Consider the following 24,586-nt stretch of genomic DNA (forward strand, 5'->3'; position numbering starts at 1 on the left):
CCTCCCTCTGACACAGCGCTCTTTCATTTCCTGATTCATTCTGTCTGTATCAGGCACATTGTAGCGCATCTGCATGAATAAAAAACAGTGTTGGTTTATTAACTGTGTAAGGCAGACTATAAAAAGTTTTATTCTCTAACATGGCATTTCCTTTTGTTGACAATCCCATTGATGAAGAAGCTGTAGTACTTTGCAGGGTGTTAAAATTACATCAGGAGATGATGTTGAGAACCCATTATAGACACCCACTATAGATGTATTTTCACTTCTAGATAACTACCTATTTGAGCAGTATTGCTTTTTCTTCCCAGTCCATCAGTTATGAAGCCTACATAACCTTATCCGTCCTCATATCACTAACATCACCCATCGTGGACATGCTCCTACATCCCAGCACATTCTTTGTGTCGAATAATTTTTTTTTGTGCAAACGGCTGTTTTCTTTACAACATCGTTGACGCGGAGTATATTAGTAAAGCCACTGTAGCAAAGCGCCGAAGAGTGTGACTCGCTCTGTTTTTAAAAGTTTTTGTAGTGTTCCCTGGACCCAAACCAGTAAGAGACATTAAAAAGAAACACGTGATTGTAAATCACAATTGTGTTAATGATTGTGCTGCAACCTCCGAATGGGCTTAGTTATAGTATAATTGTTTTGCCCGCAGGATGGGACGTAAATGAAATGATAGGTGTAGACTTTTGGTTGTTACCATGGTAAATCGTAGGATCATGGCTCCATTCATGATGCCTTTTTATTGTGGCGGTGCACGTGCTTAACTCTGAGTCACCCTAGTCCAAGTTGATTGAACCAACTCATGTCAGCTGTTCTGGAACCGAAAACTCAGCGTTTCCCATCTCAGGGTAAATCCACTCAGAAATCAGGGTTCGACTCAGAGTTAAACCTCCTTCCTGAAACAGACTCCTGAAGGGAGACTCATTCCGTCCTTGACCTGTTCAGGAAGAAGCGCTCTGAGAAGGGAACTGATCTACTTTAGACGGATTTCAGGAAAGACAGACTGACGGACACAGTGTCCCGGTGGCCCACTGCATCTTGGGAACTGTTAGAGGAGATAGAGAGGGAGTCTCGGAAAGCTGCCAACCTGTGACCCCTATCTCTCTCTCACTGACAGTTAGGATTTGGTTTATGCATTTGCAGACACATCATCGTCACACACACTTACTGACACACATGTAGGTACGCACGCACGCACGCACGCAGGCACGCGTACACGCACACAAAATCTTTATTTGCAGTTAGGTACAAGGATTTCTGAATGTTATTTCCTCTGCGCTTGATCCTAATGTGTATTTAAATGGATTTATGGAAATGAACACTATTGTGGCATCGTTTATGCATAAGGAGAAAAAACACTGTTCCTCACATTAGCTAGATTCCAAAGCATCCTTTGCCAGCAGACATACAGCTCAATGTGCATTGAATGTTTATTTCCATATACGTAGTTTGGGCCTATTCCAGACTTGGTAGTGGAAATAATGCTGTGAAAGCTAAACAAGAGAAGAGAGAGAGAAGGTATCGTTTTTGACTATAACCATGTCACTGTACTTTTATGACAGTGTTGTGCAGAGCAAATTCTGCATTATGTTGAATTTTTTACAGCTACATTTTTAATTAATACTTTTTTTTACAACACAAAGAGAGTGCCACTCCCTAAAACCAAAATGCCCAAATAGAAATGCTGCAGCATGTAAATACTTAAAGCAAATAACTTTCAGCATTAACAGTATCAAAAGTGTTTTTAAATTAGTTTTTTTAAACTTAATTTAGACGCTCCATTTAATAAATTATAATGTTCAATGTCATTTGAGAAAAGGATTGAGGATTAAAGGATGAATGAGTATTGATGTGGAGTTTTTGTTTTTTTGTGAAAATTAAGTCATTCCATTGCACCACCATGCAGTGCCATTTGTGGATTTGATTTTACTAACTGTACATTATTTCCTATTAGTGGGCTGTTTTATCAGCTTCAGTAGTGTTATTTATGGAGTCTAAACAGCTTGCATAATAAACAGTGTGTGTGTGTGTGTAACAAACATCTTTATGCGGTGCATAAGGGCTGCTGCATGTAGCTAATTTCTCTTAGCCTGAGGTACATGCTTGTATGCTCTATTTCTTTAATATAACACTCACGGACTGTGTGACAGCAGCACATGCATAAGAGACAGATGTTCATAAGAAGAGCTAATCACTTAAGGATGAGGGTAGTCATGGCTATGGTGATAATTTCAACCATAAGCTACAGTGCTGGGTAGCACGACAGCCAGTAAGAGATGCTGAAGTGCAGATGATTTGGAAACAAGTCAATGGCCCAATCCCAAAGTGAGCCCTGAGGACTAAAGACTCATAGATTTGATTGATCTCAGGTGCTAAGTGAGTGAGTGTGTGAGGCCACATGGGCTCAGATAGGTATAAATGGGATTTGGACAGCACTTCACAAGATCACGTTATCTTGGCGACGTTTAATAACAAAGATGTTGCTGACACTTGCCGGTTTGGGAATTTTCATTTTAAGTTTGTTGCTTTCCACACGGCCGAGGCACAGGAGACGGCTGCCTGATTCCACATTTTTTTCAAACTCTTGTTTTACGAGCTGGACAACAGGTCTGTTCCATGGTCGTGGTCGTTCGTGTTGTTTACTTTCGTAATTTCCGGATTTCCCTGTGGTCTTCGTTACAACACTTTGAACTGTGGGTAATTCCCTTTGGTGAAGTCTGTGGCCAATTCCTTTTTTTTACCTTTTGGAGTTTACCTTACCACATTTACTGATACAGCAGCCTAATCTGATGGCCAGGAACCCTAATGTAACGTCCTCAATCGGGATTGACACTCTGGCCTCCCTCTGTGTTGAATAACTGTACAGCTTATTTGCATTGAGCGTTGACTCCCTGTATCTGTCTGTTCTTATTGTGTCATATCTTGGGATGACTAAGATGGCACTGTGTTTCTATTTACGTGCACTTGCACACATTAGCATCAGTTCCTCTGTCTTCTTCCATAGCAATTGTGAATTATGTTTAGAGGAGTAATGACGCGTGTGATATTCTCAGAATTCTCTGTTGTATAAAGAGCTCAGGTTTAACATTGTATGTCAGCAATTAACAGGCAGCATTAGTGTTTAATACCTACGTCTCTTTGACAAAAGGATGAGGGATGTAATGTAGCTGTAACAGCTACTTGTGTCATTGACTCTCTTGTGTGCATCAAAATAGACATTTGAATTGTGACCAAGTGCAGTCTGTTGCTCTTCTACTTCACTGCTGCTTTACACAAATCTAACAACTTTTGCACTTCTCTTGCTTTTGACGCGATAAACACTTCACGAAGATCAGGTGATCAGGTCTATTTCTATCTTTTATTACACCACACTCCCTACAGTATGTTCTCCTTGCCGGTGTACAATATACCTCAGAGATATAAGGACACAAGGACACATATGTTGCTGTAGCTGACGCAGATGTGTCACCTCAGCACACAACAGGTATACCCGCTTCATGCATGGCTTGGCCTGCATGCTTGATCTACTCTGAGCCAACAGTTGCATCTTATACACTAAACTGCACCTGATTAGTAAAGCGCTGTAATCCTGGACCTTTCAGCAGTTCACTGATTCTGTTACTTAAATGTGCACTGTACTGTGGACGGCACACTTCCGTTGCTGGGACGTTGCTTTTACCTCCACTCAAACGTTTTTATAACTTTAAATTACATTTTCAAAATATACGCTCATACGGCACAATTGAAAACTCAGCCTCATAATTCAATGAAGCTCACTCAAAGCATAAGATGATTTATGGCAGTTATACAACTGTTATAAAGTTAAAGAAAATAAAGAAATACAGAAATATACTGTGCAGCTAGTACTTTCATACCTTGCCAAAAATCCAAAGAAATAGAATATCCAAGCCATTTTATCCAAAATGAGCTGTTCGCCTCACAACCTTGAAGTTTCTGACCGAATTTCAAGGGAAAAAAAGCTAAACTGTTTTTCATTTCCGGAGTTCGAATTGTGTCTCCCTTCTCCTCCGAGGCTTGATCACTGTATTCTCTGAGGTCTACGGATTCCAATAAAACCTCATATGAGCCAGTCAGTTCACGAGAGCCCTGGGGAAAACGAAACATAAAACTAAAACTAGATGTTACGAGACCCTCCTACCTTTTTAGTAGACACCAGACTCTACGATGAAATTTTGACCCTGTGATGGCTCTAGCTGTGTCAAAGCAAAACCGGGGCCTCTTTTAATCCATTTCACATTATGAACACTTAATAATGACTAATTTCTATATATTTACGTATATAGATATTTCAAGTATGTGTGTGATTGATGTGGGTGTGTTTGTGTATTTGAGAAGTGTTGTATTTAGCACTTTTTGGGCTTTTTTTCTTTACTCTTTTGAAATGGAAATAAGAAAAATGCAGACAGATCTGTAGAAAAAAAAATCATATAAAATCCATTTTTGAGTCTTTTTTCTGTAGTAAGCTGAGACATGTGGCTATTGTGTTGCATGTATCTCACCAGAAGTGTTTGCAGCAGTGTATTAAAATAATTTTACAGATTCATAACTTGGACAGAAATAAGAAACCTCTATTCTAGCCTATTTAACTCTGTGTCAGTAACTCCCAGAATCACCCTGACAATTACATTTCCAATGATATCAGGCACACACCATAGAGCCTGAGTATATGGGAGCTGTAACACTTTTAATTTGGGATTGACGTTTAGACTAGAAAAGCATGGATTTTCAAGCGTTTCTTAAGAGGTTAAAATAGCAAGTCAGATGCATGTGCTTGTAATTGTTACAGTAAACATCGTAGTGGGTCTTTAGTAGGAGAAATATTGCTTTCTAAGTGGCCGTCCCTCTCTAAAGGGGCTCTCCATGTGTGATGAAGTGTCGCCTGATGGCCCTTTAACGGATTTAAAGGCCATGCTCCAGTCTGGTCAGGCACTCTTAGACCTCCCATCTGCTGCTCTCTTTCCACTATTCCTCCAGTCCTCTAAAAATCATCTCATCAGCACAGAGCACTGTGGTTGCAGTCTTTAAGTGACTAACATAGACTACTCATGTCTTTTTATTCTCTTTTGCTCTCCAAGGAACTATTACACCCAAGACCAATTTCTGCAACTCCGACTCAGTTTGGGGGGAAGTCAGCCACACTTTCCAACCGATTTGTCACTTCTTTTTTTTTCTCCCTTTTTAGATAACTCTCATTGGCTTTACTTGGTGGTTTTTACCTTCAAAGAAAACAGAGAAATGTAGATCAAAAAGGGGAAACGTGCTCAAAGCATCAGATGCATCAGAGACTTGTACAATCCTTTGGGTCTTAAATGGAAACAAAGAAGAACTGTTTTTTTGCTTTCTGTCAAGAAGAAATCTCACTAACTGGAACACGAGTCAGAACACAATGGGGAATCAAAAAAACGGTATAATGGTGAAAGTTTACTTGTGGAAGAGGATTTTCTCATTTTGTGGCCAACTCTCTACAATCATCTGGTTAAAGCAGATTAGATCTCTAACTGTGCTGAAATTGGTTTAGGTTTGTGGTCCCAGGTGTTTGCTTTTGTGCTGGCAAAGACATTTGGTTGTGAATGTTTTCCCTAAAGCTGTATACATGGCCTCTGTTTACCTTGCTTCTCATACTTCAGCAATTTATTTTGGACAATGATTGGTGCAAAGGGCAAGCTACTGAAGGCTTAGTGCGATTCTAGAAGAGGTGATATGTCATAGGAATTGATCAAAATCAGAACGATGTATCAGATCACATGATTGTCTTTTAATTTTTTAATGTCTAGATTAATCTGATTCAACTGTATGGCTCTTAGCAATAGTTATATTACGTAATCTTATTGAATGCCTTTGTTAAACTTAACATTTCAAACACGCTGCTGTCTCTGGGTTAAACTACAGTTTTATGTGCACTTTACAGTTCCACCACTTGAGGGCACAAATGAACAAGTAACTAATGATAAACCTGATAAAGGTATCACCTCACTGCTGATGACATTAACTGTAGTTGCTGCAACACGGCATTTCCACAAAATGCCCAGTGCAAATGATAAAAAAAATCGGTGCACACATTACACTTGTATATTAACCTGAATATTAAGCGTTGCAATTCAAGATGTCATTTAGTTGTTCTGTAAAGTTTGCTGTTGAGGACATAGTAAGTCAGGTTGTTGGCCTTGGCAAGCAGCCCTGATAGATTGCCTTATTAGGTGTAATTATGCAGATTAGACTGCTGATAATTATAAAAGTGTAAACACATTCCTGTTCACCATTGCAAATGAGAACAGAGCAGTGGTTCCATGCTGCTGACTTTTTAGCACCAGGTGGCTGCACCAAGTTATTGAGATTTTACAAGGTAAGAACCGCATAGTTGCCTAATGCGTGCAGCATCTGTTTTGTACTTTAATCGCTTTTTGCTACTATTAAGAAACACAATACTCGATACAACAGAGCGAAATAAGAGGTATCCTCATCTGTCCTCGAGCCAGATGGCAGATTATATTCATCTCACCGGTTATGTTCATTTTATAACAATACAGTGTTTTTTTCCCCATATTCAGATTACAGCATCAATGCTAAACGTTGAGTCCTTAATTCTAATGTATTTCTACTCAGTAAATGGATCAAGTGAAATGTTCATCATTAATGTTAATTTAATTGGTTCTTCCTTTCCTGAAGGCATCTTTCATTGACTTCATGTGAACAGTCAAGTGAAAAAGAAAATGGGAAAGGACACATTATCCTCTGTATCATGCTTGCTAAGTTGGCTTTATTTGGGCATATTTGCTTGTGGATTCCCTGTAAACTGTGAAGATCAGCTCAGCAGTGCTTACAGTTTTTTTCCCTCCAGCTTAGAACACTGCATTTCTAAGGGGAGGATGTTGAATGGCCAGTGTGCAAACAGAAGCAGGCACACTGCAGCTGAGCCTTGTGCTCTCCAGTCCTGAACTCTGAACACTGAGCACACTCCCCAGCTGAACCAGATTGTGTTTATCAGCAGGGCTTTTATGTCCACATGTTTTCGACATGCCCGTAACCCACGCTGCACACTAAGTCTGCGATCAGCATTCCGTCTCTTGTGAGAAAAGGTCTTTTATTAGCAGGGAAGACAGACTTGCCCAGATTCAGCACCCTCTCTGTGGACAGTGGTCAACTGCCAGCTCTGGCAGTGTGCTTGCTTTGTTTGTGTGTGAGTGCATATATGTATGTGTGTGTGTGTGTGTGTGTGTGTGTGTGTGTGTTCATATGTTTGTGTGTGAGAGGGAGAGAGTTGACTATGTGAGCTGCTGCAGCATCATCACTCTTCCAAAATCTTGCTTGCGACAGACTGCAGAGTCCAGTTAAGAACCTATAGAAAACAGGTTTCCTGGGCGATGGAGAGGCAAGGATTGGGTTGGACTGCTTGGCTTACATTTTTTATATCTGCAACACTATTATCATACAACTTCCCCAAATTCACAGAAAGGTTGAGAAAAGGTAGCCAAAGGAAAAGAGAAACTGGCTGTGGAAGAAGAAGAGGAATCTGAAGAGATGGGGGGGGGGGGGGGGGGGGGGGGGGGGGGGGATAAAAGACCAAACAGAAATTAATTCAGTCTGTCCTGCATTCACGTTTGCTTTCGTCTTTTATCTGCTCAGGAGTATCCACAAAGGAGAGTGGATAGAAAAAGACTGAACAGGGAGAGTCGGGGGAGGTTGTGAAAGGAATCTGGGCTGGGGACATAGCTTCAGTTCCTGCTATTCTGCCTAAACAGGCTCTTCCTCTGTAATGCACTCAGGCTCCAGTGATTCGCTATGTGAATGCTGCCCATTTGCATAGCCACTCTCCCTCCTGCTTCCTGGCTGGCTGTCGAGGCTCCCCCTCCCTCTGTCCTCCTCCTCGTTCTCCTCCTTCTCTCTCCCCTCTTCCTCTTGCGCACATCTTCTGGAACGGAGCTGCCGATGCTGCCTGTGTGTGAGTGTGTATTCCTGCCCAGGGCTGCTCTCTCAGGTACTGTCGTTGCTATCACTTGGTAGAATTGAGAGCAGACATCTCTAGATGGGAAACGGGTGCGCTACTTGGCGCAACTTACAGGTGCAATCACATCGTCTCCCGCTCGCTCCTGCAGCTGTTCGACACATGCAAATGAGACTTGGATTTAACTATGGTCCCATTCCTCTGGACATCCTTTGAGACCACTGGAGGAGGAAAAGGAGGGAAAAAAAATCACTTTGAACAAGTGCTATCAGTCTCTTCTGAAGTTGGCTTTCTTTCTTTTTCTACCTGGCAAATGCATTTTTTGGAATATTAAGTTTTTGGTGGGAAGATTTTCAATTTGTGAGGGCTTAACAGAAGGAGAAAAAGAGAAACTGGAATTGGAGCAAGCTGTGATTTCTCCATTGCTGTTTGAGGTTGCCCTAATTTCTTGGGTGAATGTTTTTGATTGTTTCTGTATGATGATTTATGATACCTCTTTACCTCCCTGGGTGCTGCTTCGGATTTCCTAACTCAGTGGGTACAGCAAAAGGCTTCTTTTTTTTATCCCACAACCGACATTTTGTGTGGTGTCCCTCTTGCTTTTTTCCCTTCTTTCTCTGTGGATCTGTGTGAGTGTCTCTGGGCATAGTGAGATTTGGCATGGTGAGAAGAATGGGGCTGTAAGGCTCACTGAAGTTCCACCTTGATCTGAAGCCTCATCTGGCCACTCAGGGAAGATGTTTGGAGGCTGGAGGACACAGTTTGCTCCCCCTAGCCCCGTAACAGAGCCCCTAAACCGGAATTCAGCTTGGCTCACCCACCTGGCCTTGTGGATCACTGCCCTGGCCCTGGGCTTTGTGGCAGGGTCAGAACCAGGTGCTGTGGAGAGTCTCCACCACATTCACCTCTCCCACGGAAACAAGCGTCACCATTTTGTGCCTATTGCTATCCACAGATCACCTGCATCGCTAAGAGCAGGGCACAGTAAGTATTTCCTTGTCTAATCATCAGCACATTTTCTGAATACAGTAACTTCTTTGAGCAGTATTTCAATTTTTTTTTACATTTAACCATTGTTAACTTTTTGCAATTGTCATTCAATCTTTTGCATATCTTACTGCCAAATCCTGAACATTGCTTGATATTGTTTATTTCTATTTAAGATTCCCCTTCCCAAGACACATGGCGAGTCTAGCTTAGATCCATCCACTTTTTTCCGTCTCCACAAAGTGCCCTCTGTCTCAATATCTGAGATTAGCCATATCCCTATCTCCAGATGCTCAACTGTGTCCAGATTAGACCGGATTAGAACATTGTGGCGCTCCATGTTGCCCCTGGGTGTTTGGAAGAGACAAAGATGTGTTGCCTCCAGCTCTGCGGGGTGTTGAGCCACTCCTGGCCCCTGCCCAGCGCAGAGTGTGGATGAGGCCTTTTTACACAGTGTGGCAAGAAGGTTCATGACACAGGCATTAGGTGAGGAAGAAAAAGGAAATAGGAAGAATCTCAACTATAAGAACTAATATAACCTCACCCCCAAGTGTTCAGGGTAGACTTCAGTATGCTCCTCTCAATACAGTATGTGTGGGTCTGATTTTAGAAATACTGCAGTTTTTTTTTTTTTTTCTTTTCTTTGGCGGTACTTGTATTATTTGCTTTGGGAATATTACCTGCAGTTGTGTGCAATGCTAATGTTTAAAATTAAGGCAGTGTGACACGTAGAAGACCAACATACTCTTTCTTTACTTATCATACTGGCTAGGCATTTTTGAGTGACGTAATCACTACTGGTGTAACACTGACGTAATGCTAAGGGTCCCCTGGCTTCCACTGAGTAGACACTGCTTAATATTGATTTATAAATATTTACTGTGATGTTCTGGATTCTCATATAATAAAGTTTACTAGTAAAGGCATAACGTTGTGAGGGATAACAACATTGCAGAGCAGCACCGGCATTTTGAGGATATTTTTATTGGACACAGGAGCAGCTCATAAACAAAATTGGAGCCCGGCTCACTGGGTACAGTTAGACCTGTATGAACAAGGGAGTCAGTGCTCCTCAGTGATGATGAGAGAGATGAGAGATTTGCTGGCATACTGAGACCACAAGAGAGGCAATTAGGCCACTCTGCCGTGACCTGTCTGGAGCAGACAACGCTCAGCTCGCCTCCTGCTTTCCCTCAGGACCCCGGGGGCATGTTTTCCTTTCAGGCACATTCCACGACTTAATATCATAGTTAGCGTTGCGTCTCCACTGTGCTGTTATTATGACAGAACTTGCAGGAGGCAAAGGAACGCTTTCTCAGTAACGTAACCTGTTTGGTTGATCAGTGCCGGGAGGGTGCATGAATGCAAAATTGATAGACATGCTGTTCAACATGGTACCTGGCTCCAGGACAAAGCGTGCTGTTATAAAAGTCCCAGTGCTGTAGTTGTCTTAGCTGTAGTGAAATTGGTTTAATTTTCATGGGGCTTGTTCACTACATGGGGCGTCTCTTAACTGCAGCAATTAAACTTACATAGCTCAATTTCTTCAGTCTAATTTGTGAATGCCAAGGCCCCTCAGGTTCAAGTCTATATTTTCAAGAGTATCTTTTTTTGCTTTGTAATTATAATGTATGTGTATTAAACAGAAAGTAGCCTTTATGCTATCTTCAATTGTTCTCACCGTCTCTCTGGCCCCACCCCTCTCGCTGCTAGCTGTTGGTGTCAGTGTTAAAATCTAATCCTATTTGTAATACTTATGTAACTCTACCTGCCTTTCCCCATTATTGTCACACTGCATTGAGCGTTGTCTCAAGTGATTAGGCCAGACAAAGCTAATGAAGTGCTGACAGTTCTAAATGCAAATTTCCTCCATTTAATGAAAATGCACTTTTTTCACTTTAAATTGTATGTAGCTAAACTTAGTCACAATGACTTCCCTGATGGTGGGCTATCCATTTTGCCAAACATTCTCCAAGATACAAGCACACAATTCCTGTAAATGATTTCATAGGAAAACACATTCCTCTCTATATATATCAGCATACGATAAAAGAACCATGCTTTGTTTCCTTTGTATTGAACTTGTATGTCTGTCAATGATTTATGCGGAAAGAAGTAGAAATTTACCGTGGTCAGGATGTATGAAATTGAGTTGGAGTGTGATGCATTGTTTGTTTAGGGGTAGCAGTAATGAGCTTCAGACAGGATCAAGTCTGAAGAGCAGACATACCATTTATCATGAACAAACTCCCAGAGGTGATATTCTTCTTTCCCAGAGATAGAACGATACTCAATATGCTGGATAACTAGGTTATCATATTTTCTTAACTTACTGTTCTTATTCATTAAGATGGATATATGAAATAATCTAATCAATTGGACATGTGTTTTAGACTTTAGGATTTAACTGAATCTCCAGTGGTTAATGGGAAAGTAGACTTTTGTAGAGGATTGTGATCTGCCGTTCCTACAGACTGAGCCATATATATAGTATTTTCCACGTATCTCACCCCCCGCCCCCAAATACCTGCACTGTTAACTTCTGCACTACCGGCTTTTGTATTTGAGGTTTGATCAAAGTCGGCAAAGCAATTTAAGTGATTATAATAATTTTTAAAGCTCTCACCTTCAGCGATAATGGTTGCATGAATTAGAGACAGTGCTAGTCTATGCTAGCCTCGCTGCAGAGGTGACTGGGGGAAGAGGAAAGAGGGAAGAAATGAAAGAAGATAGAGAATGGAGAACAATGGAGATGGAGAAAGTGAAGAAGGAAAAGGAAGAGAGCCAAAAAACAGTGCGGGAGAAGAGCGAGAAAGTGGATGGTCTCTGATGTCGCCTTGCTGCCGGTGTGTGTTGTGGGCTTGTATAATATAATTACTCCCATGTCTCTGAGCTGATGTCATTTTGCGATAGTGTGAGGATGACAGTATCTCTGCTTCTGTGAGGCAGTGAGGATGATAGCTGCCCTGATAAGGATCTGAGTACATGTTTCTGTGCTCTAGAGGGAGCAGAGGCAGTTATTGACCCACGTATGAGAGAGAGTAAAGACTGCAGTCTTTTAATTCTCCTTCCTCTGTGATGTGTGAGAACACAAAAACCCTCTTTTTATTTGTGTGTGCTTTGGGTCTTTAACCTACTTGCATCTGATGATAAGCACTTGCCTGCTCCCTTCTTCTTTTCCATCCTTCCTACTCTTTGCACTCATCTCTACCCGACTCTGCCTAACCCGCCCCCCCCCCCAAGCCTCCAGCCCCCTGGTTGGTCTACAGAGTCCATCCAAGCAGACAGAGTGGGCAGCCTTTTGTGCCTGCAGTGGTCTGTGTGGTTTCGGTGGTGACCAGGCTATGGTTGGCATGAATGGAAATGAGACCTGACTTTGCGTGCGGTGGGCAGCGAGGGGTCAGCTGAGTAATGTGTTGGGTTTTGGATTAGAGACTTGGGAGACAGAGAGGGAGAAAGAGAAAGAGGAAAAGAGCCCCCCTCCTCCCTCTTTTGACTCAACATACATACTGTAGGTCTGGGATGAGTTTGAGTCAGGGAGCTTTTTAACCATAAGGGACTCGGTGAATCACCATCAACAACGTTGTCTTGTTTGCCATCTCCCTCTTTCTTGTTCATCCCGTCCGTCTGTCTGTTTACACTTCCCGGCTTTTCTTTTTCAAGGCTTTTTTTTTTTTTTTTTTTTTATTACCTCAATTTATAAGTTGTGTGGTGAATGTTTGTTACTAATGTTACCTCTGTGTCATCATACAGAAAACTGCACCATTTTCCAATTTACAATGTTGTTTTCACGCACAGATGTTAATCCTGCAAAATACAATGGCATTTTGTAATAGGGTAATGCCACGGTCACACTTACAGACTACACCAGATGAATAGCAATCATTAGATTATATGAAACAATGATTCTCATGAAGGGAAATTGTTTTAACAGCAGGATACATCAAAACAAGAGAGTGACAGATATTGTAATAGCAAAAGGACAATCACATTCAAATTGGCTAGCAGATCAAATAAAAATGTACAGAGATTAGGAAGGCATCTTAAATAGTGTTGCAACGAAAGGAATAAGAGAAAGATCATACATTAAGGAAATCATTTAAAATAGAATTGTTAAAATGGGATTGTTTCCACATTGAATATTTAAATTTTTGTGCCGCAGCTGGATTTTTGCATGCTAACAATAACTGCACAGAAGACAGGGAGCATGAAGGAGGGATGCATCTGTAGAGCAGGTCAACTTGTTTAAGATGCTAATTAAAGAGGTTAAATAGTTCTCCAAAGTTCATTCTGATTGACTGTAAATTCCTCATCATTTCCCATGGGGAATGGCACAAGCAAGGGGGAATAAATTATAAATAAAGTAGAGATCAAGTATGCAAAAAGCCACTTTTTTTAAAATCGAATCTGAACTAAGTTCAGTCACCCTGGAGAAGCCTCATTCTGTGTTGCCATAATGAGGGAGCAGCTAGCTATCTCTCTGCCAGTCAAGCCTGTATATACACAGACTTGTGCACATTCACTCACAAATGCACACAAGCAATCCTGCACACACAATAAACATGTTACCAAATCATCTTGAATTATTGTCACCAAGGTGTGAATGTGGGTAGTGAAAGTGATATGCAAATGTACACATTGAAAAGTATCATTTATATAGTGTAACATAATTGATTAGATTCAATTTAAAGTGGGTCATGAAGAAAAATATGTACCTGGATGGTGTAAAATTATAATTAATAATAATTGTCCAGATCTACAGTAGTTTCAAGACTACAGTGATAACTCCCTTAGTGCTGGCCTAATTGGTTCTGGGAAAAGTCATAGGAGAAAAAAAACAGAAGATGGTGGGGGAAATTTTTCAGCCTTTACAGCCTAACCACAGGGGAGGCCGGAGAGGATGGGTTTCTTTGGCAGCTAGCTTGCAGAAGACAAAAATGTAAGATTGCCATTGATCATCAGATCAATAATAAGCTTCCACTTAAATATTACAGATCTGTTTTGGGAGAAAACAAAAAACCTCCATCCTTTAGCTTTTCTGCAGGGGTGGTATGATTGACAGTGTTCTAATTATTCTTAGTTTACACATCATTACCTAACAATTTTAATACCCTGTTATATTAATGATGAAAATAAAAGATTTAAAAAATGGATGGCTGACCTGTTACAATAGAAGGCCTCAGTAAGAACCAACCATGTCATAACTATTCATTTTTTGCAATTTACTATTGCTCACCTGCAGCAGAGTGGCAACAGAAAGAAAGATGCACCCTAATCCACTCTAATAGGATTGTGTGGGATTTCACCTTCCTCATTGCTCCTTCCATCTCTTAGTGCCACATGCCTGCTGGCATGGGCTGATAAAAACACGCCTGCCTAACACCTAAGTGCAAGCTAATATTAGCATATATTTTGCAACATAATGTAAAAGTACAATGCATACCCACTCTTTTTTCTGTTATATATTTATTTGTTGGTTGATACATTGCATCGGTGGGAGATAAAGGATAACACAGCTCTCTCATTGTGCTCCAGCATTGCCTGAAGATAAGGGGGAGGCAGAGCTGTATATAAATCGCAAAGGCAGTAGTTGTGCTGCACGACAAAACTCCCTCTCATACACCTCGGTACATCAGCGCATGCAGCGTTAATTTTGTGCCGATTTTCCTCCATATTAATGTTAATTGTATAATTTCTATGAGAGGCAGCTAAATAGATAGATAGATATTTATTGATCCCAAAAAATGGGAAAATATGGTGTTACAGCAGCAAACATACATCAATCGCACAGCACAGAATATAAAAATAAATGAAATACTAGGATTAATACTAGCTAATGAAATAATATATCACTAGTCGGAAAGGGCTTACTTACAAATTGAGGCTACTCGGCAATAGGCAAAGCAGATGTTTAATCCTGCAGTTAAGGCCAAGGCACACTTGCTGTCTCCTGGGTACAGCTTACAAAGACACTAAAAACAAAGTAATGTCATGCAGCAATGACATGGCACTGTAGCAAGGGAAATAGGATTGTTTTCTTGTATAACAAAAAATGTATAGAAAACATTTTATCCACATAAACATTGAAATTGGTGTTCTAATATATGTAATCTTATGTTACTTGCTACTTGCATTTGTTAATGTATTTAAAATGAAGACATACATATTGCGCAGTGCAGTGTGTGTACCATTTTTAACATTGTCTGTTCATGTTTGAGGTGTTGTTTATGCTCAGCTTTTGAGCTACCTACTGTACATATGCATTGCCTTGACCTAAAAAGTGATTTGTTAAAGAAGAGGGACCATATTTTCCTTTTAATGTAGAGGTAGTGGTGTGGATTTATTAAATAATTTCAAAGAAAACTTCTTCCCCACAAGCATTTTGTAATTGTGCAGGCCTAGTATAGACTGTTGTAGGGCTGGGCAATTTTTAGAAAGTCAAATATCACAATATTTTAGATCAAATACCTACTGTATATCAATACCGCAACGGTATTGTAGTGTTGACTATTGGTCCTTTCACATAATATTTACACAATGAGATTTTTGATAAATAATCAACAGTAATGTGGCTATAATGACTAAGTGGGCTAAGTGGTTCAGAAAGTGTCATCAATTTACTGTAATGCAGTCTTTAAAACCAGGAAAAACACTTTTGTCATATTACAATATTATGAAATACAAAATCTAAGACAATATCTGGTCCCATATCTCGATATCAATATGTTGATATATATCTCCCAGCTCTAGACTGTTTTATCATTTACTTTTATGAATAGTGTTAACATAGGAGTATCCTCAGTAAAGCACAGTAGCTCTGTCTGATCCTAAAGCAGCTTCTTTGTGAGAACAGTATTTGTGCTGATACAGGTTGGGCTGCATACAGTGATGGGCGTCCGGTTGTCTCAGATCAGAGCTCTGGCCCCGGACTCTGTTTTCTGCCTCACTTCAACTGTGTAATTATCCTCCACACTTTTTCAGTAATTAGAACTGCAGTCAAACACCACATCTGTTGGCTCCCTAATAGAGAAGATAGAAGCTTCTAGAGACCATTTGGAGGCTATGGTGTTTGAAACATGCTAGCACACAGAAAGAAACTAAATAATGCTCTAATGTCTGATGGTACGCAATCAGTCAAAGAGGCTTTTAACCGCAAATGAAAAAGAAGAGAATCGACTGATGCTTGATTTTATTTAAGTCTGACTTTGATATGTGTGTTCGCTGGCACGCAAATTAAACACTGGATGCTGGAAAAATCTCATCAACAAATTGTTGGCAAACAAAATGGCTGACCTGAATTGAGAGAAAGGGAGCATTGAGTCTGAGGAGCAAATGAGGCAAGTGATGATGAGAGAGTAAATTTGAAGCTGTCGATACTGTGGGACACCTCTATCAGAGCCAAGGCTGTTGGCTGTGGATGCAGATATGCAGCTGGTCAGGGTAACAAAGGGCCCGTTTGGTGTATTGCTCCATTAAGACACTGGGTCTTGTCAGCTCTGCCTGGATGGGCCTTTCTGCTCCACAAGGCATGGGTTCATGTATCACTTAGGGCTTAGGGGAAGTGAGCATGGTAGAGGAGGGGGCAGAAGGGTGTGAGTGACACTGGTCGACTGAGCATTCATGGCATTATGTTACTAGCCCAGGGGGCCGAACTTTACCTCAACCATGAATTGATGGTCCACTGCCATGAAGAGCAAGGGTGTTTGGTATGGCTACCCGGGGGGCCCCCTCATGATAAGGTGAAGGCTTATCTCTTCAAAGCAGTGTGAGGATAAAATATGGCGAAGTACTGCAACAGTGTAATGCAGAGGCAGATTTCTTCATTCCCCATCTCTGTCGAACTGCAGATTGGATCGGTTTAGGGCTTCCTTAAAGGATTGTTTCCAAGTCTCAATACAATACCCAAAAGAGATACTGGTTAGGAGATGCTTCCTGTTACAAACCAGTTTTCGGTGGATCTGACACCTGGATGATTATGCTTATTCAGGACAATCACCCAGCCTCCCTGGATTTTAGTCTGCTGCCCGAGGTTGGCTAACAGGAGCGACATTAGGTGCTAAGGAACAGTTAACGTTAACGAGTTTCCTTGGTACGGCGCCTTGACTCCAACACGGCAAATAAACTACCGTTATTACATGTACAATTATCACTATAGGAGGTAGAGGACTAGCTAAACATTTGACAAGCAGATCAACAGAACGCAGAAGAGGGAGAGAGAACAGCCATTGATAACTGTTAACTACTAAACCAAAGTATCTAACATAGCTAATAGCGTGTAAACAACTGTGGGATTAGTGAGAAAGTTGCTGAAAGGAGAGAGCCATGAATCCTTGAGTGAACTATTGTAGGTTTAAATGTAAAGTGTATAATTAGCCGCTGTAATGAACACTATGTCAAAACAAACTGTTTCGAGCTACTGAAGCAAGACTTTATTAGCAACACAGAACCATTATCTAATGGAAATGTAGCAATCGTACAATCCCTACCCCCCCTTCCTTGTTGATGTGGTCATTTTGTACTGTACCAGCCTTGAGGTCTGACTTGAGTGCTTTTGTTTTCTATCTCTTTCCATGTTTATTAGGTTTTGTTGCTCCTATAATTTTGGAGCTGGCATCTAATACCTTCTAATAAGGATGACCAATCATGGGGGGCAAGCAGCAATGCCCCACTTTTAGTCTCCACTTAATTTAATTACATCAAATTAGCAAAGCAGGGAGAGGGGGGATTAATGCTTCGCAGTTCATGAACGCAGGTTGGACGCTGTCAGCTGTCCTATGCAGAAATGCGGCTTTGGGATTGTCTTCATTAGAAGGAGCTTATGTCTCATAGGTCACTGGATATTGTTAAAACAATACTGTGTAAATGGACTAATTAAAATATTTGCCTAGTTAAGACTCAGGGTAACTGCCTGAGAGCTTTACATTTTTCCTATTATCTCGATAAACTCTGTTTGCCTTAGTACCACTTACCATTTATATGTACTACCAATAACTCATTACATTTGCCATAATTGGAATACAATGAAATACACATGCTGTATCAGCATAGGTGTAGATAATATCTCAATCCCGAACAGCAGATATAAGTGAATACACTATCGGCTGGTGGCGAAGATTAAGTCTCTGGGCAATGAACTGTAAAAGTTTATATCGACTGTGCTGTATATGTGTCAATATCCCCAGACTTCTTAAGCCAACACAAAGCAAGCAGGTCGTCTACGCTCCTGGTTGATTTAGCACCTCTGTCCACTCTGCTTTCTGCTGACTGCAAAGAGAATAGCTCAGCTCCAGCCTTCTGATAAAGACTGAAGGGAGGATTTATCACTTAAAAAAGAAGAAGAAAAAAGAGAAATGTGCAAGGAGGCAAAGCAGCAGAGTGTGCATTGTACAGTATTTCATGTTAGGGGTTAGTTTCCTGACAGAACTGCAGCAGTTGTAGACTAGCTGGCAAAATTGCTTAATTTCCACTCCATGCCACAATAAATGTTTTGGCTGTTTACTATAGCAAGATTAGAATTATGTGTAAAATGGATGAGATGCTCACACAACACAGCAATCATGTATTTTTATCTTGTTCTGGAAATTCTGGCCCCTCACGTAGCCTACTCTATAATTTAGGCGGGCATATTAAACGTTTGTTTTCGTTTCAGTAGTATGTTGTACAGAATTGTTTCAGCTTTAACCTGTATTGAAACCTTTTCTCATGCCTGCTCGTACTCTTAACTGCCTATCCCTTTTTAAGGGCTGCAGTTTGTGCTGAGAGAGGATTAAGACAAGTCAACAATACATATCCTTTTTAGTCTCCCAAAGAGCTGCTCACACACCACTGAAGATATAGAATGGCTTTTTCCAGGAGCAAAGCTTGAGAATGAGGTTTAAATTGCGGAAAGGACCTCGCTATACTGCAATGGAACAATGAACAGATCCAGAAATAGAGATTGGGTGGGGGTTTGGGGTTGGTCTCAGTGATCTAGCTTTATCCGCTATATCTCACTTTCCAGTTTTCATTGTCCTGCAGAATGTTCTTCATTTGTACCCACAGGACAGACAACCAGAGGCTGTGCTTTAGCTGCCAACTCCAAAGAACTAGAAGAACAATTGCACTTAACTCAATATTTTAGGAGCTGCTGCTGTTCACTGTACTTTAATATTCTAACACACAGAGGCTGCCAGTCAAAGGTGACAGGCAATTAGTTACCTCACATGTCAATACATGTTGTTATGGCTAGAGAATGGACGCCAAACTGGTGTCTCTTTTCCCAACAACTGTTTCTTTTTCTTTTTTTTCTTTCTTTATGAAAACTATCAAAACATAATAGTTATAAAAAACATTGACTTTTTAAGACTAATAAAATTGTTTGCATTTATATTAATAAGTCAGTAAAGAAATACAAAAGCCATACACTGAAAATGCAACAACAACAAGAGTGAATTGATTTTTGGAGAATTACTAAAATGGCATTCTCCGTTTATGATGCCTCCCAATCCAATACACAGCAGTAGTCACCTTCACACTGTGAAAGTCTTTTCTCATAGGAACTTAAACACACCATGAAAACATTTAAATGCCTGCAGAAGTCAATTCAGGATAAAAACAAGTACAAAAAAGGGAATTTTAGTGTTGCAGACAAATGTAAAAAAAAAACTATAGCATGCTTACATCACTGGAATGGGAGTTAGATTAGCATAATTTACAAGTTTGAGGCTATACTACATCTAGCATCGCCTCCTTCGAGCAAACACTGTGCTTAAGTCATTTCGAAATAATAATTTGTGACATCTTGATTTGACCTCCTTATCCGATAAGTCTTATATTTGCTATTCTAAACACTGGGGGCTCTATTTTTGAAAGTCAATGGTGGCACAAATCCCATGCCGCAGGGTGTGGAAAAATGAATTTTGCCAGGACAAGACGTTCACAGTGCATCTGTGGCGTTGTTGGCAACTGTGTAGAATACATAATTTGTAGATGTAATTTTCATCACCAGTCAAAGCAGTTTGCTCTGACAACTCTGTAGTACAGTAGAGAGAACTACAGAAGGGATCTACCACAAAAACAGCTCTCAAGTGAAAACACGTGTCCTTGTGCAAAAGGTGCAGCATTACCAGGAGCAAATTTATGGCTCTTTAATTTGATAAACATGGGAGAGGATAACATATTAGGTTACTGTGCTGCTTTGCTGCTAAGAGCTTTGTTGCCAAATGAAAGAAACGGTTCAATGACATTAGGTGAGGAGCCAATCTGAACCAGCAGCCAACTACAGGGTCATCTGGCTATAGGAGAGGTGCATCCACCAGCCTGAGCCTCATTCATTTGACAGCTACAAGTTGTTATACCTGGAATGAAAAAGAAATCAAGCTATTTTTAGGTTTCTGGGGCAGCTGTGGCCAGACAGTTTTTAGGATTTTAGGTTTTTAGGATTGTATGTCCGTATGTCCCATTCTTGTGAGCACAATATCTCAGAAAGGCCTTGAAGGAATCTCTTCAAAATCGGCACAGATGTCCTCATTAGAATTAGCTGGTCAAAGGTCAAGGTCACTTTGAGAATTAATATGCTAAGTATGACAAAACACACTTTCTTCAAAGTCTTCACTACATACTGTACATATGTATATAATTTATAATGTATGAGTTTGGACAAACTGCAACTTGACTGGTTGGTGGGAGCATTGAACTGCAAAGTGGTAATTCTAGTTTCCTGCTTGAGGGAATTGCATCAAAGTCAAATTAGCCTACATATCCAAAATAATACTTTGTAAGCTTAGCACATGTCTTGGTTAAGGCACGAATATAATGAAGTTGGACTTGAAAGGTGAATGGAACAAGAACAAATCCCAGGTGATCCTCTCCCCTTAGGGCGTTTTCACAACCTGTAGTTTGTTTGCTTTTGTCCGAATCAGTTGGTGAGTTTGTAAACTTGGAGCGATTTGCACTTGGTCGGTTTGGTTTTACACCCGTAAAAACCCAAGTGTTTTCTAAAATGCACCATTACAAATCACGCAAGAACATCCACTCCTCTTATTGGTCGGATGTTTCTGGGGGTGGGAGCAAGAAATCAAATACAGAAACAAGGTTGTGGTTACTAGTGCATATGTCTTGCATCTCCATGGTCAAACCAGCTGATTTGATTAAGATGATCAGACATTGTTTAAGACGTTTCTACGTCTGCTCTAGTCAGCGAGCCGTCGCTCTGCTCTGCCGGCATCCGTCTCCAACTTTAGCTGCAGCTGGTTTGAGCACAAAGATACGGGTGACGGACGGCGAGCTTGACCGCAGTCCCTTTCTGTGACAGAAACACTGCAAGCAGCTAGAGTTTGCTGCTCTGCTGCATCGCAGATTGCTAAACACACCTGACTACAGGAGACATTAGCTCAGGCTGGCGGTGTTTGTATAGTTGGTGCGGTACGAGTACGGATCACGTTTTCACCACAAACAAACCGCTCCAGAGTTTGATTGAAAGCGTACCGAGACCACCTCTTCAAGCAGGTCTCGATACTCTTGTTTTGTCCGCTTTTGGTGTGCACGCGAGTGTGAATGCGGCATTCTCATTTGCCCAAACGAACCGCACCAGTGGGGCAAACAAACTCAAGTTAGATTTAACCAAACTTGAGGCTGTCGGTGTGAAAACGCCATTAGTTTGGAACAGTTAGGATCACATCATGTCGCCAGTACACCAAACTGGCAAAGACGAGAAAAAACCCTGACAGATAAACCCCACCGTGCACCAACAGGCCTCATAATCTTTTCTAGGAAACTTCTCAGGTGTACAGAAGTGATGTTTTACATGTACAGCATCAGCAACAGTGAACAAATCAGAAATATACTGTGTGAAAAAGTTGGTTACAATAAAGTAGAAACAGTCACTAATGTAGCTGAACAGACAAAGAAAAGATCCGTACATGAATTTCAAACCAACAGAAAGTTACAGAAAATAGCTTTAACAGTAGCGTGCTAATTTGATTAAATGACTAAACCTAAACCTCTTTAGCCTGAAAATCCAACCAAAATCAGAAAGATTAAGGGTCTGGCATCAAGTAATGAAAGTCGCCCATCTCAAGGGGCGGCACCAAGCGTGCATTTGAAAGTCTCACTGCACGCAATTGGATAACACTACAACCAATCACAACAACACAAGGGGTGACATGTCCAGCGTCCCATATGCTTTGCTACCAGTGGAGCTCACTGATAGATGAGACTGCCATCATCTGTTGAGCTTGCCCCTGGCCCGCCTATGTCAGAACTCGGCTACTGAGCAGCACTACTCGATGCCAGAGTAACGCGCTGAGCAAATTTGTGTTGTGCTCTCGCGAGAACTCTGTATATCCAAGGTCTCTAAAATCATACAAACACGAATGTGAACATTGTGAAAGGTTTGAGGTTCTTAAAAAAAACCTTTTCCTTAAAGAGTTAAAACAAAATAACACGTATACACAATAACTAACAGCTATAATAAATATGTTGACAGAACTGAGTCAGGTAATTATTTAATTACTTGATTAAAAAAATTGGTTGCTGGAAGTGAAACTGTAAACACGGCCATATATTCTTGTTTAAAACCTCAACAGTCAGTTACTAACAAACATGCAGACACAGCTAAAACCTAAATGTGATGGATCCTTGACATCAAAGCTAAGATTCCTTTGTCCTGCTATTTTTTTGGTTGTTGAAAGACTGGCTAAGAGAAAGGAAAACATTGAAGTTCAGACACATAATCTATTGACATTTGAAGAATCAAATCATGTTGTTTTCCTTCCATTAATGCTGGCTCATGTCACAATATGTTTGAATAGTGTTTGATAAATTGTGTCTTTCAAAGAAGCCTGCAGAGGAATAATACTGTGAATCAAACGCAGATTCCTGCAATGTATAGATAGACAGATATCACTTGTTGGCATCATTATTTTGGATCATGGGATCTGATGTACCAGTTAGTTATACACTGAGAATGTGTGAATGGTGTCCCTATTCGACTGTGTAATTCACAGCTTTGCAATCGCTGCCAAGACCTCACATTCTATTAACCACCTCATCTGATCAGATACTAGACCATTTAATCGTCTCAAAAAGTAAAATATAGTGGGGAAGGTAGATCAGGGGGTAATAAAGAAATTGATCAAGCTGACTCACAATCTTCCCTTATGGCACTAAATATTCAGGAGCATTGATTGGAGATGGCTCCTTTACAAGATACTGACAATAGTGTCCTCATAAATCATGGTAATGATTTCTCTGGAAACTGAAATTGTAATCCAATAGACATCATTAAGCTTATTTTAATTGCACTCCTCCCGGGGGGGTACAGACCAAAGATAAACCCAAATTATGTTATTCTTAATATAGCTCGGGCCTTTAAAATGGTTTGGGGATGAACGCGTAGCAATTTATGTACATTATCTCCTACTTATTTCTGAACCAGTCACAAAAAAGCTTTAAGTGCATCTGAGATCTTACTGATGTCGTCCTCATTAAGCTAATTTCAATTGTAAAGATATATTGTAGTAAAGTTAAAACCTGGAAGAAAGTATTTGTTAAAAGTAACCCTGGAAATAAGTATTAGAGGCTGTTACTTTTATACCCCATTCCAATGGATGCATGGAAAGGTTAAAAAAAAAATCTATTAATAATCCAAAAGCTATTCTTCAAGTGCCACATCTTGGGTAATCTATTTTTGCACAGCAGTAATTACGGGAATCCTTGGCAGCAAAAAGAGAGAAATGCAAGTGCTACAGTAGGTGTTGACAGAAAGCAGATCCATAATGTCATCTTTCCTTTTCATATTTCCATCACAACTATGTAATTATGATTGGATTCCTCCCCAGTTTCTCGGCAGAGGTGGTAATATGAGGCTTGTTATGATGGCTGTGTTGGAGGTCACAGGAAAGACGGTCTGTGGGCCTGACCTTAGCTGAGCAGTATACTCCAACAGCCTGTTTTGTGTGTAACTGCTACACTACAGGGCACAGAGCCAGTACACTTTCCTTTGCTCACACCTATCCTCGTCTCCATTCCAGCAGGAATGGACTTTGGGAAGTCAGTGCCAAGAGGTTTCTAACAAAAAGGCCATCCTTGCTTTCCTGCAGTCTACTATCCCACACACCTCTTTGGCCAAATGCAGGACAACTCCTGGGATGGTGCTACATTTTTAATGAAAGCAGAGTGTTTGATCTGCCAATGTTTATCTTCTTTGATGTTAACTGACACAGCAGAGATCAGCTAAGCTCTCAATGTAGTCCAACATGAGGACAGATTAATTAATGTTCCTTTAACAGGGGAGACTTGTGGTTGAGTAGTTGATCCTGGAGGTCTGATCATCCGTAATAGTCTTGAGAAAGAGCTACTGTACCAATACTTATTCAAAACCCACTGCCTCTTGGTTTCCCCACTGTGACCTATCTGAATAATGCATGTAAATCTAGGAGATTCAAATGCATTTTGGGATACGTGAAGGCAAGAACATCTTAATAGCATTCTGTTTCATAGCTCTTGTGTTCTGTGTCGTGCATCTCAAAGCACTCCCCTCATTGTACCTTGATCATGTCCATTTTTTTGAATATATACAGTGGGGCTCAACAGTTTGGGCACCCCAGGTAAACATTTGTATTAATGTGCATAAAGAAGCCAAGAAA

General features: G+C 40.7%; 1 protein-coding gene and 1 long non-coding RNA gene across 42 annotated transcripts in view; one reads left to right on the forward strand and one right to left on the reverse strand.

Moving 5' to 3' along the window:
- The window catches only part of LOC116704907 (uncharacterized), a 26,640-nt gene extending 4,239 nt beyond the window's left edge, over positions 1 to 22,401 (reverse strand). The window contains exons 1-3 of the long non-coding RNA XR_004335806.1: positions 22,391 to 22,401; positions 21,542 to 21,544; positions 7,164 to 7,172 (exon numbers count right to left, since the gene is read on the reverse strand). This is a non-coding gene — a long non-coding RNA (uncharacterized LOC116704907). The remainder of the gene's footprint in view (positions 1 to 7,163; positions 7,173 to 21,541; positions 21,545 to 22,390) is intronic.
- LOC116704888 (neurexin-1a) overlaps positions 1 to 24,586 on the forward strand; it is a 261,617-nt gene that overhangs the window by 138,489 nt on the left and 98,542 nt on the right. For 2 of the 41 annotated variants that reach the window (XM_032540632.1, XM_032540633.1), the window contains exon 1: positions 7,925 to 8,957. The exons of 36 other annotated variants lie outside the window; for them this stretch is intronic. In XM_032540632.1, coding sequence (XP_032396523.1) covers positions 8,711 to 8,957 — 247 coding nt within the window. In that variant the 5' untranslated portion in view covers positions 7,925 to 8,710. Of the gene's footprint in view, positions 1 to 7,924; positions 8,958 to 9,347; positions 9,447 to 24,586 lie in introns of those variants that run through there. 3 more of the 41 variants (XM_032540634.1, XM_032540636.1, XM_032540638.1) reach the window with 2 other exon arrangements.

Source organism: Etheostoma spectabile, chromosome 17, assembly GCF_008692095.1.
Source record: "Etheostoma spectabile isolate EspeVRDwgs_2016 chromosome 17, UIUC_Espe_1.0, whole genome shotgun sequence".
Taxonomy (NCBI): domain Eukaryota; kingdom Metazoa; phylum Chordata; class Actinopteri; order Perciformes; family Percidae; genus Etheostoma; species Etheostoma spectabile.